Source organism: Triturus cristatus, chromosome 4_1 (genome assembly GCF_964204655.1).
Source record: "Triturus cristatus chromosome 4_1, aTriCri1.1, whole genome shotgun sequence".
Taxonomy (NCBI): Eukaryota; Metazoa; Chordata; class Amphibia; order Caudata; family Salamandridae; genus Triturus; species Triturus cristatus.
Window position 1 is genome coordinate 1,091,972,351 of NC_140585.1, and position 17,748 is coordinate 1,091,990,098.

General features: G+C 45.7%; 1 protein-coding gene across 3 annotated transcripts in view; it reads right to left on the bottom strand.

Moving 5' to 3' along the window:
* Positions 1-12,656, bottom strand: part of GRAMD4 (GRAM domain containing 4) — a 497,316-nt gene extending 484,660 nt beyond the window's left edge. Inside the window, exon 1 of one of the 3 annotated variants that reach the window (XM_085654072.1) lies at positions 12,385-12,656. In XM_085654072.1, coding sequence (XP_085510198.1) covers positions 12,385-12,407 — 23 coding nt within the window. In that variant the 5' untranslated portion in view covers positions 12,408-12,656. Of the gene's footprint in view, positions 1-12,029; positions 12,099-12,384 lie in introns of those variants that run through there. The other 2 variants (XM_085654070.1, XM_085654073.1) reach the window with 2 other exon arrangements.
* Between the last annotated feature and the right edge of the window lie 5,092 nt (positions 12,657-17,748).

The window sequence follows — 17,748 nt, forward strand, 5'->3', positions numbered from 1 at the left end:
CAAATATTCACTTTATAATTAGAATAACTTGATGTTTACATTTTCTTGGTGAAACTATGTTCCTTTTGCATGTCTTTTTGAGTACCATAACTGGCCTTTGGGTTTACTTCTCTGTTTTTTGCTTTTAAGCACGGTACAAAAATGGGCGTCCGCTTGGCCCTTATGAATTTGCCAGAAGATTGTTTGCCTTTCATAATTGCTGGTCGGAATACGAGTGCGTGCCAGCGTTGGCACTATTAAATGTACAAGTGGCACAGCTCCCTTAATACATTTTTTGTATTTTTAGTGTATGTGAGCACCTTGTTTTTCAGAGAGCCTGCGTATACACATGTAGTGTGTTTTTGCAGGGGCATTGTAGGAGATTTACAATTCCCTTGATGCTGGATGAAGTCAATGACCGAGGGTCATTGTGTGTTTTTTTGATATTACTATTGAGTGCCTTCCCTGCGAAAAGAAGCTCCGCCAATGATGAAAAGCAGGAGCAAGCAGGATTGTTACCCAACAGCTCATGGTGGTAGCTTTCGGGAGGCTACTCCTACTTTGTGTAGATGCAAAAGCAAGCACCTAGTGCGACACTGATTTTTTGGGTCATGGACATGCATGGTCTTCTTTTGACCAAAAGATTACAATGACTAGTCCTCTTACAGCGAAGTTCTATGTCTGAGACCTTAATTCACTTATTAAAAAAAGAAAGTTTTTTCCAGGGGTGTAAGAAGCTGTTTTTTTTCTTATTTGTGACTTATTTTGAGTAGAGGGCTCCCTTTTTTCTCTAAATTTCCTCTTTGCTCCTCCTTTTAGTCGAGACCTCATTTCTCCAGCCTGGGCCCCATGCACAGAATGCTGATTCACAAATCTTTTCCTGGAAGCAAGACTGACATGCAGGTCAGTCATGCATAAACTACACCTCATTCACCGAATTGAATGAGGTCTTATACGTGAGTGAGTGACACACAACATAGGCATTGATTACTCCTTAAACATTTCCACAAAGGGTGTGTGTTCAGATGGGGTGTATTGTTTGGACTATTTACAAACATCTTTCAATGATTTTCACAGTTACCTCTGCATCCAGCTTTCACTCATGTGTTTTGGAAGTCAGTCACATGTTTCTCGACATATTTATACACAATGTATTAAAGGACAAATCAGCTAACTACTTGAGATGCCATCTTATGACTATTAATAAGCCAGCTATTACTATACCGTGCCCCTAACCAGCACAAGTGCAAACTGCAGGCAGAAAGGGTGAAAAGTTAAATAGTAAATGATATTTTATGCAAGGGTCCAGCTGCCCCTTTAACCCGCTGCACACTTCTGTGCTGCAGTCTCAGGCGGGTGACCTTCGAGTGGATTCCCTCTGTGGCTTCAGTGCACGTTTAAATCACCACTCCAAACACTTCGTGCAATATTTAAATCAAATAAAGGGCTTTCATGTTTCAGCAAAAAAAGCTAACTTCTTTAAAGGAAATGGCCATTTGCTTTTCTACTAATAAATATAGACTCAGCGGACCAACTACTATTTGATATTGGCAAAATTAATCTTACCGCCTACCTGCAGATTAGTGCAATTTTTGGTAAGTTCTACAATTCCTATGCATATCATTAGGAGATAGGCGATAGAAAACTAACTGAGCACATGCATACGCAATCTAAAATAATACAAAAAACTAAAACAGAAAGTCCAAGCTTTTTGCAAGTGAAATAATGTCAGAGCCTGCTTCAAGCCGCATGCTCCATTAAGACCGTCTGTTGCTTCTGATTAAAGTCTCCGAGGAAATGAAATGAATACATATCCTCTTATCCTCCAGGCCTGCCGCACAGTGAGGCAGGGGACATATTTAGAACGCTAGTAAAAACCCAGCCTGCACATTTTTAGCACAGTTACAAGACGAAATCGGGGTTTCCTGTGACCTACATTCGCCCAGAAAATAAATGTCAGGTTTCTCAAAGGAGAGCGTGCACACCCACGCGCACCGAAGATGTGCGCTTTGAAGGGGTCACACCTGAAGGCGGCACAAGTGTCAAGATGCTTCACTAATGGGTTATATGTCAATTGCCCTCCAACTCTTCAGATTATCGCTCAGGTATGCCCCTTCGTTCTTCGTATAGTTATGATAAGAAATGAAGCACGCGAGCCGTCCTTTACCAAAGGCGCAGGCCTCCTGTTTAATAAATCGCCCCTTCATGTGCACCGTGTGAACAACATTGGCATGTGGGGCGTTCCAGACTGATGTGAGGGGGCTTTGCCAAAGGCTTGAGGCATCGCGTGCTTCTTAGGTGTAGACTGACAGCGCAGTTGGCTGCAAAACCCATTGTTGACAATATTTTTCAAGTGTACAGAGTGAACTTTGGCATCGCCCAGAGAAGTGCTTCTCTGCTTCTGCTACTGGCTGTTCCTTGTATCATTCCGCCTCCTCTGGGGTGCTGCTGCTGCAGTCCATTAAAGAACACTTGAACATCCCAAAAGTACTCTAAATCATCACACATTAAATTATCTCATGGATGCATTGCGTACAGAAAGTAGTCATTTTTACTATGTTTTTACACTCCAGCAAGCTTTATTTAGGTTTTAATCAAATTGCAAGCTAGACCTACTGACTTTTCCAATGCTTGTTTCTCCAAAAGGTCAGACGAACACCCTCAGATTTAGGAAGTGGAGAGAACCGGTCAATTTTCTGGAGTTAATTCTCAATTATATTTAAAATAATCTTTTGGCACCTGTCTTGGTGTCATCTTCCGTGCACATCTCTCCTACGGGGGGAGCAGACCGCTGCCAAGTGCTATTTGCTGACCAAAATAGTTTCGCTTATTTACTTTTCCAGCATATATCAAGCACCAATGAGCAGTACAGGCTTTTACACAGAGCTTTTGGTGCTGTAACAAAAGTCCCAAACATATATATATTAATCCAAAACCAAAAATACACAAAATATATATTGCATATAATGCAGTTAGTGTTGCGTCACATTCCGATCCTCCAAGCAAAACATGAAAATGATAACATCTATGACCACTGATGAAGCAACGCCGAGTATATTACTGCAAAATGAAAGGCTGCAGTTGTAGTGAAAGACACAGATTTTCTCCCACCCAGACAATCAAGAGAGAATGGAAGTTTCACTTACAATGCAGCAGCCAACAAATGTCCTCAAAATGTCCTATGCATAAAAAAAAAAAATAAGAGGTCTGTGACGGTGACTCTCTAAAGCTGTGCTCACCGAGATTATGTGGGAACCAACTGTTCAACTGGATAACGCAGAGAGTGGACGGAATTTAAAGGCTGTAGCACCACAGCCAGAAAAAAGATGTCCTTGCATGCATCAATCAGATGAGCAGGTAAAGGGGCAATTTCACTGAGCACACCCTGGAAGATTTCAAGGGAAGTAAAGTTTGCAGTACTCCTGGCTACTAGGCGGCCCCACAAAAAATAAAATGCGGAATGTCTACAATTGACACTAAGTCTACAACACCATACCTGCTTTCTGAAAAATCAGAAAGGTCAATGTTTCAAACAACACCTACTATAGTGTCTCACGAAAAACTGGTGATTTCTCTCATGCTGGTTCACACTTGTTAATGTTCTTCCACCCCACCTCCATGTAATCCTGTTACTTTTGAGTGTTTCATCGTAAAGCGCCCTAATTCCATCGAGGTTGAGTTGAGCTACATGAATCTAAAAATAAATTAAACAAACTGTACTTCATAAATATCCTCAGGGACTGTATAGACATAAAAAGCTGCAGTGTGCTGTCCCCAGCTGAAGTTCTTCACAGAGATTATATAAAAGGAAAGGCTGCAATTCCATTGGCTGGTGAGAGATGGCCACACAAACACTGCATCGAGAGCAGAGCCTAAATGTCCACTGCCAACGCAAAGACGTGAAGGTACATATGTCTATTGCTTTAATAATGTCAATGGCGATGTCATACATAATGCCATGTTTGATTTCATCAAAACTAGCATGGCAGTGTCATTATGGTTGGATAATTTTAGGATTGTGAATGTCATGTCAGTTCAACTGAAGATCTATTCAGGGAATTTTAAGTATTTCATTAAGTCACTGGGTGGTCAATGATCTTGGTAGACAACCATAATGTACCTTCCTGCACGATTTTAAGTCATAAGTTTGGAGTGCTGCCACAATAAACTTTAACTGCCAGGAATGTATCTAGTTCCAACCCTCAGTACCCACCAAGCATAGCAAGAACCATATCCATTCTGTACTGTGCAAGGGGTACAGCCCTTGAACAGGTCACGTAAACTAGTCCCCACTAGGCACTGCCTTCAACTCGCTCTTCAGCCAATGTCTACTCCTCACAGGGCGCATGTTTGGACAGGCCCCCTGGCTAGCGCCCTTGTCCTAAATCCTTCAGGACACAGGGTTAGGCTGCATTGGACACGTACTGATTGATGGCATGGCTTTCTCTAATGTCCTATGACAATACGCCATGTTTAGGCACCCCCAGAGAATGGCATGTGGCTGTGACCAGCAGGTACTGGCCTCATGGCATGGCTTATAAACACACTGCATGCCCGGTGTCTCCGTGTCTAGAGCCCACTGATCACAGGGCATTGCGTCAGTGATGCCCTGTGCAAAACACTTTGGCCATCTGTACCCACTAGACAAAGCCTGAAGCCATACACATCAAGCACAAAACAAAGGACACAACCTGTTTTTAATGCCCCTGCCTAGAGCACCTGCTGAGTACAGCATGACACACTGACCACAGAGCTTAATGACTGGTCCTCACCACATCCCATACACTGCAGGGCTTGGGTCTACCTCTGCCCATCACCCCCGGCCCCATGTGTTAGGACTTCTTAGGGACAAGGATGCGACTAAAGGGCAGGACATGAGACCCATACCTCATTACGTGTCCCTGCCCCAGTAGCACTTGCGTGGTCTTCTGCTACGCCCGGTGTGCACTGGGCACGAGGCATGGCCTTTCAACAAACACTGACCCTGCGTCCTTGCTTACAGTGCCGGATAGACACAGAGTGGCCTTCAGGACATTCCTGAGAAATAACTGGGCATGGATTTAGCACAGCAATTTTTGCACTCATTTTACAAGGATTGCATACTGGAATAGTAATGGCAAAAAGCTACATCTGCGAACCTGCTCCTTCTTCATACCAGTAAACAATCTGCATGCCACTTTTCAATGCCCAACTCTGATGGGCAAAGTTTATCTTAGTAAAACTTTATGCAGACTGGTCTTTAGGCATCAAAGTGATAAGCAATCAAAAATGTATTTTTTGGCTGCAAGCAGCAGCACCAACCGGTATTGAAGACCGAGGAATGACCCTGCAGTGAAATCAGTGCATAGTTATCATCAGAGTCAAGATTAGCAGTATATGCAGTGCTTGATTAGTAAAATATTCAGTGCTAGGGCTCTGACCAGGAGGCCACTGCAGCTTGCACCACCCATCTTCCCTGTCATCGCTGCCAAAACAAGTACTAACCATCTCTCTCGCATGTAAATGCCACTGTTCAGATTATTTCTGGTCCCAAAAGCTAAAGGAATGGCTGGGGAGTCAGGTATAAGCAATTTAATGTATATTGTATTCCTAAACAACCGTTGTTATGCTCATCTCTAAATTAGATGAGCAGCGCCACCATGTGGTAGACTGTTCTAAGAATGGTGTTGACAATTAGGTGCCGGTGCCGAGCGCCGGAAACCAAGTGCTGGTGCTGAGCACCGGAAAGCACTGGCTCAAATTAAGCACTGAGTATACAGGAGACACGCATTGGTGCCATGTGCCCCAACATTTAGAGGGGGAACGAAAATATGCCATATCGATATGAAGATCCAAAGTCGAGTTTTGGAGCAAAAAGTAGTTGCCTTTTCAAAGGATAAACAACCTTTTCTACCTTTCTGGATATCACCCATCTCCATGCCAAAAACCAACCAAATAAAAAAAAATTCAAACCAGCCCTACACTGTAGAAGTCCGAGCCTAGATTGAGTCACAGCAACCCATCTGTTAGAAATGGGAGTCTCTAGCTGGCAGAGGTATGAACCTTGTCCAAGTAGGGACACTTATACTAGTCAAGATATGGAAGTTGCACACCTAGATAACCCCTGCTCACCCCCCTGGTAGCTTGGCACAAGCACAAAGGCTCATCTCAGAGGCAATGTGTAAAGCATTTGTACAGCACCACACAGTAAAGACACCACACCAGTTTAGAAAAAAAAAAAGTATCTTGATCTAAACCAAACAAGACCAAAAACAACAACAAAAAAATCAACATACATATATCAAAATATCACTTTTAGAACGATTAATGAAAAAATAAAGTTTTGTAGAAACATATAGCTCCAACTAGGGCTATTATGACGTTGTGACAGGCACAAATCCCAAGTACGGCACTGACCTCAAGGTGCGTGGGCCGGCAACAGTCACACGGAACCCCAAGTAACAGTCTTTAGAAAACTAAGTCAACAGACTGGACACAGTGTCACGGTGGTGAGGCGTCGATGGGCCAAGGCAGGCTCGCTCCTTACTGCCACAGGGGAGGCGAGGCATAAAGTACACAAGGAGGCGAGGAGAGTCCGGGCTGGCAGGTGAGGAGGCATCGGGGGTGAGGAGTCAGTTCTGTTCGGCAATGCGGAGTCGATGAATTTGGGTAGTCACCCATGTCAGTTGTCGGCTTCGCGATGACAAGATGCAGGTACTGGTGGTGACAAGCATCAGTGAAGGGCGCTGGCGGGGTGGGGAGGCCTATATGTTACAGGCGTTGGCGGGCATGGAAGCTGCGGTGCAGGCAGGATGGTGCGGCGTGCACTTCACAAGTGGTGCCAATGGCCTCTGTGCAGATCGCATCATCACTGGCGGCATCTGTGTTGTTTTTCTTGGGTTACATCTCCAACCACACGACTCCAAGGTCACTGGAATTGGCACCCTTCAGAAATCAGAAGAGTTGTCCAGGTGCTGTTTAGCAAGTTGTAGGTGAAGTCTTCGTGCCTCAGACTTCAGAACAGGAGACAAGCCTTACTTCAAGCCCTTGGGGAGTCTTCTCAAGCTGGATAACACTGCAAGGCAAAAGTTCAGTCCTTGCCACTTCCCGCAGACCGAAGCAGCAACTTCAGGTAAACCCAGCAAAGCAACACACAGCAAAGGGGTACTACTCCTTCTGACAGCTCTTCTTGGCAGGGTCCTCTTAGTCTAGAAGTATTCTCCAGTTCTGTGGTTTCAGATCTAATATTTATACCTCATTTTCTCTTTGTAGTCTTCGTTTCAAGAGTCTCTGAGCTCAGTAAAAAACAGTTCTGTCCTCCCTGGTCCAGCTTCACTAAAGGTGGAGACAGCATTCTGCGAAGCAGACACAGCCTATTCAGGTGCTTGTGAAAACTCCTCCCACCACTCTAAATGAAGAAAGATCCATTCAGAAGGACTAGGAGCTACCCAGGAAAGGCAGGACATGCCTCATTCCCCCCTTGTGACTGTGTAGAGAATGCACATGCCCAGCTGAAAGCACTTAAAAGCAGACGGTAAATACACAAACAGGCAGAGGCACACAGGATGATTAAACAAGAAAATGCCCACTTTCTAAAAGTGACATTTTCAAACATACAAGTTAAAAACCACCTTTACTAAGACGTGTGTTAATAAATTCTGAGCTCAGATAGCCTGAACTCAGAATCTCCATCCGTTCCCAATAGAAAGTTACACATGTAAAAATGTTACAGGGTAGCTCCAATGTTAGCCTATGGAAGATCTAGTCAGTGAAATACAGTGTATTTTATTTTTCACTATCAGGACATATAAAAGACACCAGGACATGTTCTACCTTTCACCTATACTGCACCCTGCCCATGGGGGTACCTTGGGCCTACCTTAGGGGTGCCTTATATGCAAGAAAAAGAATGTTAGGGCCTGGCACGTGGGTGCACTTGCCCTGTCAACATGGCAGTTAACAACTGTGCTTGCATACACTACAGGTGCAGGTCAGAGACACATTTGAAAGGCTACTGTTGTGGGTGACAAGCAGTGCTGCAGGCCCACTAGTAGCATTTGATTTACATGTTCCAGGCACACAGAGTGCACTTTACTAGGGACTTACTGGTAAATCAAATATGCCAATCATGGATAACCAATCATAATCAATTTACTCAGGGAGCACTTGCACTTTGACACTTATCATCAGTGGCAAAGTGTCCAAAGCATTTAAGCCAGCAAAAACGAAATCCAGCAGTCAAAAAATGTAGGGGGCAGAGGCAAAATGTCTGGGGAAACCAAGCCAAAGATGCCAAGCCTAGCACACTCCAACTGTGACATAGGTGTCTCATCTCAATTGATAATGTAGTAATACAAAAAAAGTAACCAATATCTTTTCTAGATCCTGTGCAAATGAGCACCATTCATTGATGGTTACCAATGTCGAAGCTTTGACAAGGATTGGTCCATTTTCTTTGTCTTCTCTGTCAAGCTGCCAGGTTGGGACAGTTGTGGGCTTTCATTGTTCCCAACAATGAAATTTGCATTAAGACCACTAAGAATGAATGTAGTCAGGGTGCTTTGTAATAATCCAGTTTCCACAAACTCTCAGTAGAAGCCAGGCTCTCCTTGTTGCAGTACAGATACCAAAACTCCAGCTGTGCGTAGATCAACTGCACAGATAGGTTTCGGACTGGATCTTCCACAGACCGCACTAGAGGAAATTGGCGCCGTCACTCACTTAATACGGTGCGCTTCGGGGCTCATGCGTGGGAGGAGTGGACTGTTAGAAAGTGGATGGAAGAGGAGCTATTAAACCCTGGTGCAATTTGAAAAATGCGTTCGTGAGGGAGTGATCAACGCACACTGAGGGGGAGGGAGACATTGCACCATTTACATGAAGAAGAAAAAAAATATACTGTGCCCTCCTTATGCAGACTCAAACTACTGGTTTGTGAATAAAATATCCAAAAGGTGGTAAAAAATAAAATCTCATTCATTAGGAAGTCGTAGTTCCAACAGATGTGTTTAGAGTAGGCTGATCCAAAAAGATAATCACAATTCCAACAAGCAGCTACTTGCCTCTCATTTTTTACATTATGCGTGAACTGCAAGAAAAATCTTGCAAGTAGCTATTGCGGTCTCTGCCAGACATAAAAAGGATAAACTTACTGTAGTGCGGTGGATAGAAAATAAAATCAAGCGGAGCTCCAATGACCTGGAATCAGTAGTTAAGTCAATCAAATCCTGCATCATCCGGGCTGAAAGCTCAGAGAATACAGGCATCCGGTGCAGGCCACCATAGCAGGAGACCTCACGTCAGGGGGAACTGGGGAGGGGGGGGGGGGGGGGGGGGACTGCTGGTTTGCACACATGGGCACCAGCATAAAAGAGGCAAATGAATATAAAGGGAGGTAGGGATTAGATGGCATTAGAAGAGAGTCATGAATACAATACCAGGCCAGCAACAGTGTGAGTATATCGCATACGGCATGTCTAGGAATTAAGAAAATAATTGAGACATCCGCACCAACGGACCATGAAAACGAATAATAACTAGAAGGCAACAAAGACGACCAAGCTAGAGTGCAGAAGTGACTTTGGGTGCTCTGCTAAGGGATTATCTACCATGGACTAGAGGGAGACTATATATAAAGGATAGTCACTGCTTTCAGGTCAGGGAGTCCTAGCACTCTTTATTTAAACGTTCAAAAAGATAAAGGGTCTGGGTTCAAAATGAAGGCTTTTTAACTTCACAATGAAATGTATTTGGCCTAAAGGATTAAGGTAACACAGACTCGGATTATCAGGAGATATGCGTTTGCCGATGTAAGCCAGAGGAGAATTCCATCCTGACCAAAGAGGCGCTGGCAACATGCACCAGCTTTTTATCCAAAGTACCAAACTGGTCAGAAAAACGTGTGCACTTTCCAAACTTTGAATTAGACTTGGGTTTGCCATTTCATCACTCCCTGAAAATGCCCCTAAAGACCTTTGACATAAATTCTCATAACGAAACACAATAAGGTGGGAGAACAAGGCAAGCTTTTTTCGAGTCACTTGAAGGGATGGTAATTACATAAACAGATTTGGGATTACTCAGTTTAGAAATCTGTGGTGATCCGTCCTGTCCTGTCCGCCTCCTCCTATTCAACCAGTGCACCCAGAAGATACCAGGTGCACTGGCCAAACACACGCAGAGATAACAAAAGCATATTCAAGTCAACTTCCCTCCTGCACTCTCTCAAGCATCCCACATCAGTCGGCTGATCCCACCAGAAAGCACAGCAAAATGGGTCTTGGCAGCGCAGTCTTGGTCCAAGAACCTGACACTCGTTCGTAGCAAGAACCTAATCGTGGGAACTGGCACAACACACCATGGACCTTGGGACTCGGGCGCACGCTGACATAGGCAGAAAAACACTTACTCACCACATAACGCAAACTCTAAATAAAGAACGAATAACGTCGCTGAAACATTTTCCGTGGCAAACCACCAACCACCTACCGTCTTCCAAATCCAACCCTGGCACTAATGGCGGAAGCAAGTATCTACCCAGTTTCCCGAGCTTTGTTCTAATTTTCAGTGAAAACAATTGATATCTTGAGGAAAAATACATGACTGGAATTCCGCAGGTGCAGTTTTCACAGGGGCACGTTGAACGCAGCGTTCCCGGGAGATACGCCGTGCAAAGCACTCCTGCTTGGTCAGGCTGCCCTGGCTCGGTGGTAGCGGACAAGTTCTTGCTGAGTAGCAGCGATGCCACGGCACTGATACGCATTACTGGGGCCTGCTTTTTCGGAGTCCTAAAGGCAAAGCCTTGAACTCTGAAGTCAGTAGTGTTCTTGTAACTAAAGTAATCAGAGAGGTAGCATGGCGCGGCGGGTCAGACGCCTCTTCTACGGCTACCCTAGAGCAGCCTAGCAGCAAACCAGGGGAATGTTACAAGCATCCTGGAGAGAACTGTGCGGATGTGCAGTGTTACAATATTTGTTTTTTGGACTTGCACTAAACCTCTGCTATCTGAGCCAGAATCTAACAATGTTGCAAGAAACTAACAGAAACAGTAACACTTGGTGAGGTTTGAAAATATAAATGCTTACATGGAAAACTTTACAGTCAACATATATCTGCAGGGGCGCGAGAGGAGGGGCTGGCACGTGTGAGGATGAGTTGTATTAACAAGTGGATGTTCGCAAGAATCGTGGGAAATCAATGGTCGGGCGAAGTCAGTGAGCGCAAGGGGTGGGTCAGCTGTTGGAGGAAGTCCAGAGTTGGGGAAGTCAAGGTGCGGCAGTGAGGGGACCCAAAAGGGACGGGGCAGTGAAGGGCCGCAAAAGGGACGTGGGCAGCGAGGGGCAGCAAAAGGGACGGAGGCAAAGAGGGTTGCCGCAAAAGGGATGGGGGCAGTGAGGGGCCTCAAAGTATGGGCCTCAAAGTAACGAGGGCAGTGAGGGGCCTCAAAGTAACGAGGGCAGTGAGGGGCCTCAAAGTAACGGGGGCCGTGAGGGGCATCAAAGTAACGGGGGCCGTGAGGGGCATCAAAGTAACGGGGGCCGTGAGGGGCATCAAAGTAACGGGGGCCGTGAGGGGCATCAAAGTAACGGGGGCCGTGAGGGGCATCAAAGTAACGGGGGCCGTGAGGGGCATCAAAGTAACGGGGGCCGTGAGGGGCATCAAAGTAACGGGGGCCGTGAGGGGCCTCAGTGAGGGGCCTCAAAGTAACGGGGGCCGTGAGGGGCATCAAAGTAACGGGGGCCGTGAGGGGCCTCAGTGAGGGGCCTCAAAGTAACGGGGGCCGTGAGGGGCATCAAAGTAACGGGGGCCGTGAGGGGCATCAAAGTTACGGGGGCAGTGAGGGGCCTCAAAGTAACGGGGGCAGTAGTGGGCTTCAAAGTAACCAGGGCAGTTACAGCAACCTCGCAGCACAAGGTTTGACGAACTAGGCCAAAGCTTTGGGCAGCAGGGATGAAAGTGACGGAAAGGGATCTTAAAGAGGCTGGTGAAGTAGAGGACGGATGCAGACGTTGGAGATAATGACTATCACCCTCCCCCGGCCGCGGGTACCCGCCTGGCGCACTACTACTCACGCAGAGCTGCCGCTGCAGCAGCAGGAAGTGGCCAGGTATGTAAGTTAGGCTCTGGGTGCCGCGCTGAATAATGCATGCAGGTGCAGGGCTGGGGTTACACGCCGCCACGGGGACGGGAGAGGCGCGGATAAATTATTCAGCTGGCAGAGCTCCGCCAGAAGGCTGCGACTGACAGCGGTGGTAGTGCCCTTCCACTCGTCCCCCGAGCCCCCTCCTTCTCCGTCTGAGCTCCTCTGACAGCCCTGCCAGTGCTACGACGGGCACACAAAGCTAGCCTGGGCGCCTAACTCTGGCCGGGCCTCGAGCCTTCGCGGTCACAAATGCACGGACACGGGGGATATTAAAAGTTCCTTACCCGAAATCAGAGCGAACTTTCATTCACGCTGTTGTCCCCGCCGGACCACGCAGCTGCGGCCGGCGACCATGGGCACAGGTGGGGTGCAGGACCCGGGCTGAGAGGCGGTGCAGCGCGCGGTGGCTGGAGCCCGCTTGTCTCCGAGGATCGGTCCCAGGGCGCCCACTGCTCTCTTTCAACCTGCGCGCTCCCTCGCGGCCACCCTCTGACAGCAACAGGCGCGCGCCGTCTGCTCGTAGATGCCTGGGGACAGCGGGCACTCGCACGCAGCTGCAGCGCATGCGCAGATCGGGACCAAACACTTGCCTCGGCTCCTTGAACACAGTAAAAGGCTTGTCTGTGGGAGGGGAAGACGAACTGCCCTGGGCCACGGCGGGAGACAAAAGGCCTGCCCCACCTATCGATGTCTATCGCGTTACTATTTTGAGTGATGGACCCTTAATTGTTAGCGCCGGAAACAAATAAACATGAACTGATATTACTTGCCGTTCTTTATATTACATGATACGCTTTAAGCTCTCAAGCCTGGAAACTGCACGTGGGGTACTGAGAAATGCTGTGATCTGACCCCCTAACTCCATATCTATATATAATAATAATACTTTATTGCTTAGTTAAAATAACCTTTGCAATCCACTTCATTATACAATAACATAAGCCCAAATAGATTGGCAACGTTTTTTGTGTAAAAAAAAAAAAAAAAAAAAATGATTTAATTAATTACTTTAAGAGGTTGCGATATTACCATAAGACTGTACTGATTCTTAAAATGACATTCTGTGCAATCAATAAAGTGCATTAAGTGACTAAAAGTGCAGCCTTTCAGGTTCGGAGTCCATTCTCCTTTCGCTCTTGCTAAAACATTTTCAAAATTCTATAATAAAATTTTTTGCAAAGTTTTGGTGTAGGGTGCTTTCAAGTTCATTTAACCTCGCCCCTCAAGAACAGCCACCCAGCTAAGTCCATGATGATGATTTCAATTTTTTGACCCTTTCGTTATTCTTTTGTCGGCCTGCTCCATGAACCTGACTAAGGCGTAATTTAGCTCCGGGTTATGTGAGTTGAAACTTGCTAAAACTGCGGCTCTGCAGGATCTGATTTCCATTTTGTTCCAAATTTTCCTTAGGAGGGACCTTCTATCCTGCATCAGGCATGTGCATAAACAGAGAATATGGATTATATCTTCTCTGTGTTTCCCACAAAGGCGGCATAGCTGCTGTGTTTGGTCTCTTTTCCACTTCGGCAGATGACAAAGCAGGTTGAGTACTCCCAGTCTTAGTTTTAAGAAACGAAGTTTAGTATGTGCCGAGAATGGTAAAGTTAGGTACCCCTGAGAAGACAATTTGGAGTACGTGTTGAGGGTTAGCCATCCATGTGACCTTTTTGCGAGGCATGATTTGTCCTCTACTACAGAAAGTTTTTTCATGCTTATTTTTGCCAATCTTTTGAATTCGCCTTGGCTGATTTGCAAATCCCATGCTTCTGTTAGGTTCAAAGTTGCCAGGCCTTTGGCCCAGTATGCATGCCCCGACTGCCATTGGTTTGTATATATATTGGACCAAAGATATTGTGCCAGACTCCCGGCTTTTGATGACCTTAGTTTATGGCAGTTTATTAAAAAACTCATTAGTCTCGCCAGAGTTTGATTGCTGATGCCAAATTCTAGCCTGATCTGTGCTGATGAGGTGTTTTTTGGAAGCTTAAACACTGTTCTAAAAATTTTTGCAATAATTGTGTTCAAGTTGCCACTGTCCCGCCCCTTTAAAACCTCGCTTCCATATGATAGGGTGGGGATGACTTTTGCCTGAGCTGTCTGTAAAATTGGGGTGAATGTTGGTCCAAACAATTTCTTAAAGATGGAGCTGAGAGCAAAAGAAAGTGCTACTCCCTTTTTTTTCTGCTCTTCTAGCTGAGTTTTGTAGCCACCGTTGTTGTTAAAAAATACACCTAAATATTTTTGACAAGGTGCTTCTTCAATTCTCACCATATTTAAGAACCAAGCCGTCTTCCGGGGCTTGCCAGGACGCACCGCCAAGATTTTTGTTTTTTTGTTATTTATCTGGAGCTCATTCCGAATTGAATACTCAGCAGCTGCATCCATTAATCTTTGCAGACCTACTTTTGTGTTGCTTAAAAGGACCAAATCGTCTGCATATAAGAGGCTTGACAAGCGAAAGCTGGCAAGTTTAGGAGCATGGGAGTTTATTTTATTTAGTGCCTCAGGAAGGTCTGATAGAAAAAGATTAAAAAGGGTGGGGGCCAAGACGCATCCTTGTTTTAGGCCTCTAGATGTTGTTATTTGACGAGACAGTCTTGATCCATCCCCAATTTTGATCCTGACCCAGGTGTCATGGTGCAGCATCTGTATGGCTCTTAATAGATCATTTGGTATGCCCAGACTGTTGAGTTTCTGCCAGAGCTTTGCCCTGTTGACATTGTCGAATGCGGCTTTATAATCGATAAATCCCATATAAAGAGATCCTTTGCTAGATTCTGCCTGATCTATCAAACAGGACAGTGACAAGAGGTTGACTGCTGTCCCTGTATCTTTCATAAAGCCTGTTTGGTTTGGCGGAATTACTTGATTTTCCTCCGCCCAAACCCGTAGTGAATTCAACAGTATCCCAGCGAAATACTTTGCTTCATTGTCAATGAGTGCGACCAGTCTGTAGTTCGCAGGGGCTTGCTTGTTTCCTCCTTTAAAGATTGGCACCAGAATCGAGCCATGCCAAAGGGGTGGAATAATGTTCTTTTGTAAAATACAAGAGAACAAAGGAGCTAGCTTTGATGCCCAAAAAGCTGGATCCTCTTTATACAAAGCCGGGGGAATGCCTCCTGGGCCGGGGGCACCGTCTTGCCTGCCCTTTTTGATCAGTTTTACTATGTCCTCCTCCTGAATTGTTAGTATTTCAGTGCTGATTAAATGGGAGAGTCTTGGTGTTGTCCTGTTTGTTGGATGAGCGGGATCTGGATCGGTAAGAGGAGGGACTGTGATGTTGTTATTGGCCAGCCCAATGGACGAGTGAACTTCATTTCTTATTGCGTCCACCATATTTTCTCGTCCCTGTTCATTGGGTACTACTGAATGGGCACAAAAATGGCAATGCAGAAAAGAGCTCCACTCCGACTCCAAGATGTTTGAAGCTGCCACTTTTGTGGTTTTCCCGCCAATGCCATTAATGGTACGCCAGAACCTGGCCGAGTTGTTCGCTTTGATATCTTGGTATAATTTGGCCCAGAACGAATTCCAGTTTTCCCTTTGAAGTTCTCTTTTGATTTTCTTGAGATGGTTGCGTGCTGTTCTCAGCTTTATTAATGTTTCTGAGTCCGATGGCCTTTTTTTAAGTTTCCTCCATAGTTGATTCACAGTTTTCTTTGCTGGTCGGAGTACTGTGCTTGAAAATGTTAAATTTTCCTTATCATGTGGTTTTCTTTGCCTGGTTTGTTTAGCAAACTTGGCTGTCAGTGCTGTTACAAACGTCGTCCAGTATGCTATTATATCCTTTGGGTCCCTACATCCTTGTTCGTAGGCTTGTTTGGCTGCGGTGGAGACCTCCTGTAAGTTTAGAGCCGTGTACTTTATACGTTTTAAATTCACTGTGTGGCTCTCGTGAATTTGTGCCCTTACTTCTTCATGCTGTTGTGAGCTGATGTTAATCAGAATTTCTTGGGGTCTATGATCGCTCCCCACGATGTTACCAAATCCAAAAATTGAAATGTGTTGTAAAAGACCGAGGTTAACAAAGGTATAATCAATCAAAGATGCCCCGGTTTTTGATGAGTATGAAGGGCTTGGAGGTTTGTCGGGATAGAATCGCCCATTTAGAGCCCTTAGCCCAAGATTTTCCAAGTTAATTTGTAAGGAACGACCCTTTAGATCTTTTTTTTGCCATGTGGGAGGGACTTGTGCTGGGATGGACCACCCATTTTCTTGAGCAAGGGTTACCTCACTGGCATGTGAATCTGACATAAGCCACATGTTAAAGTCGCCTGATAGGATGAAATCCGTGTTCTCCAGGCTTGACTTCATTCTCACTAAGGTCTCAATTAGTTCATCTGAAAAGGCTTGTCTAGCCGCCGAGTTTGGTCTAACATAGACATTTATTAAAGTTAATGCCCTAGGCTGCCCTTTGTTTGTTCTAAATGTAATTCCAACCATCTGCAGAGAAAGAGAATCATTTGCCAGGTCCCATGATATAATAGCATTCTTGATTGATATGAATATTGCTAAGCCACTGCTGCCTCTTCCAGTAGATTTCGTTTTCTGGGCTGGGATATGGTGGCTTTTGTAACCTTCGATTTCCTGTGGATCCGGTAGCCATGTTTCCTGTAGGAGTATGATATCAAACGTTTGTAAGTAAGCAATTATAGCTGAGTCCTCCATTTTCCTTGCTAGCCCGTTTATATTCCACGAGCAGATCCTTAACGGGCTGGTGTCATATCCCCGCTGGCGATGGTCTTGTCAGCGTAGTAGCCTGGTGGAGTTCAGAGCACCCGCAAGCCAGGACCATGAATCTGCATTGCTTACATCCCCTTTGAGTTTGATCTCTTCTCCTTGGTTTTTTGCGTTGTTTGCATCAGGAGGAGGAGTTTGGTTTCGGGCGCCCCTCAGGATGGAATATACCGCACTTTTTCCTATATTTGGGATTCCAAGGCCGTGTTGCTCCCACAAAGGATGTGGGTAGCCTGGATCTCTACCAGGTTGAATGAGAATACCCCATGAATCCGCTTGTTGCAGGATTTTGTCCGCTAACTCTTGCGTTCTCCAAATGACCTTTGTACTTTCGTTCGATTGTCCCGTGCTAGGAGCGATAAATTCTATAGAGATTATGTCCTGCGAAGTAATTGGATTTGATGGATCCAAGCCTTTCAGCAGTCGAATTATATTCCCTCGATTTAGTATGTCCCAGCTACCTTTTGATTTGTACTCCGGATAAAGGAGCGTGGCTGTGTGGTCACTGTAAGCCGAACCTGCTTGACTTTCTACTAGTCTCCCCTGACCAACAGCCGCGTAATGCAGGGCATCTCCTATTGTTTTTTGTAGTGGGCAGCCCAATTTTGCGTTCTGGGCCGGCAGAGGAAATAGACTGGTTTGTACGCTGGGGCTACTTGAGTTTTTTCCCCTGGTTTTTGTCAGCTCTTCATTCTTGCATGGCCCCTCCGACTGGTAAGGGCCTGTACGGCCTTTACTTGAAGTGAATTGAGGAGCCTGGCTATCCGAAGACTTTGAACAGGGTAAGTCCTGAGGGACACTAGGACTTGAGGCTATTGTCCTTTTTTTTTCCTTTGAGTTTAGAGAGAGCGTGCCTTTCAAGATGGTTAAGTCCTTTTGCTTGTTTCCCTCTATTGGGCCTGTGTTGACCT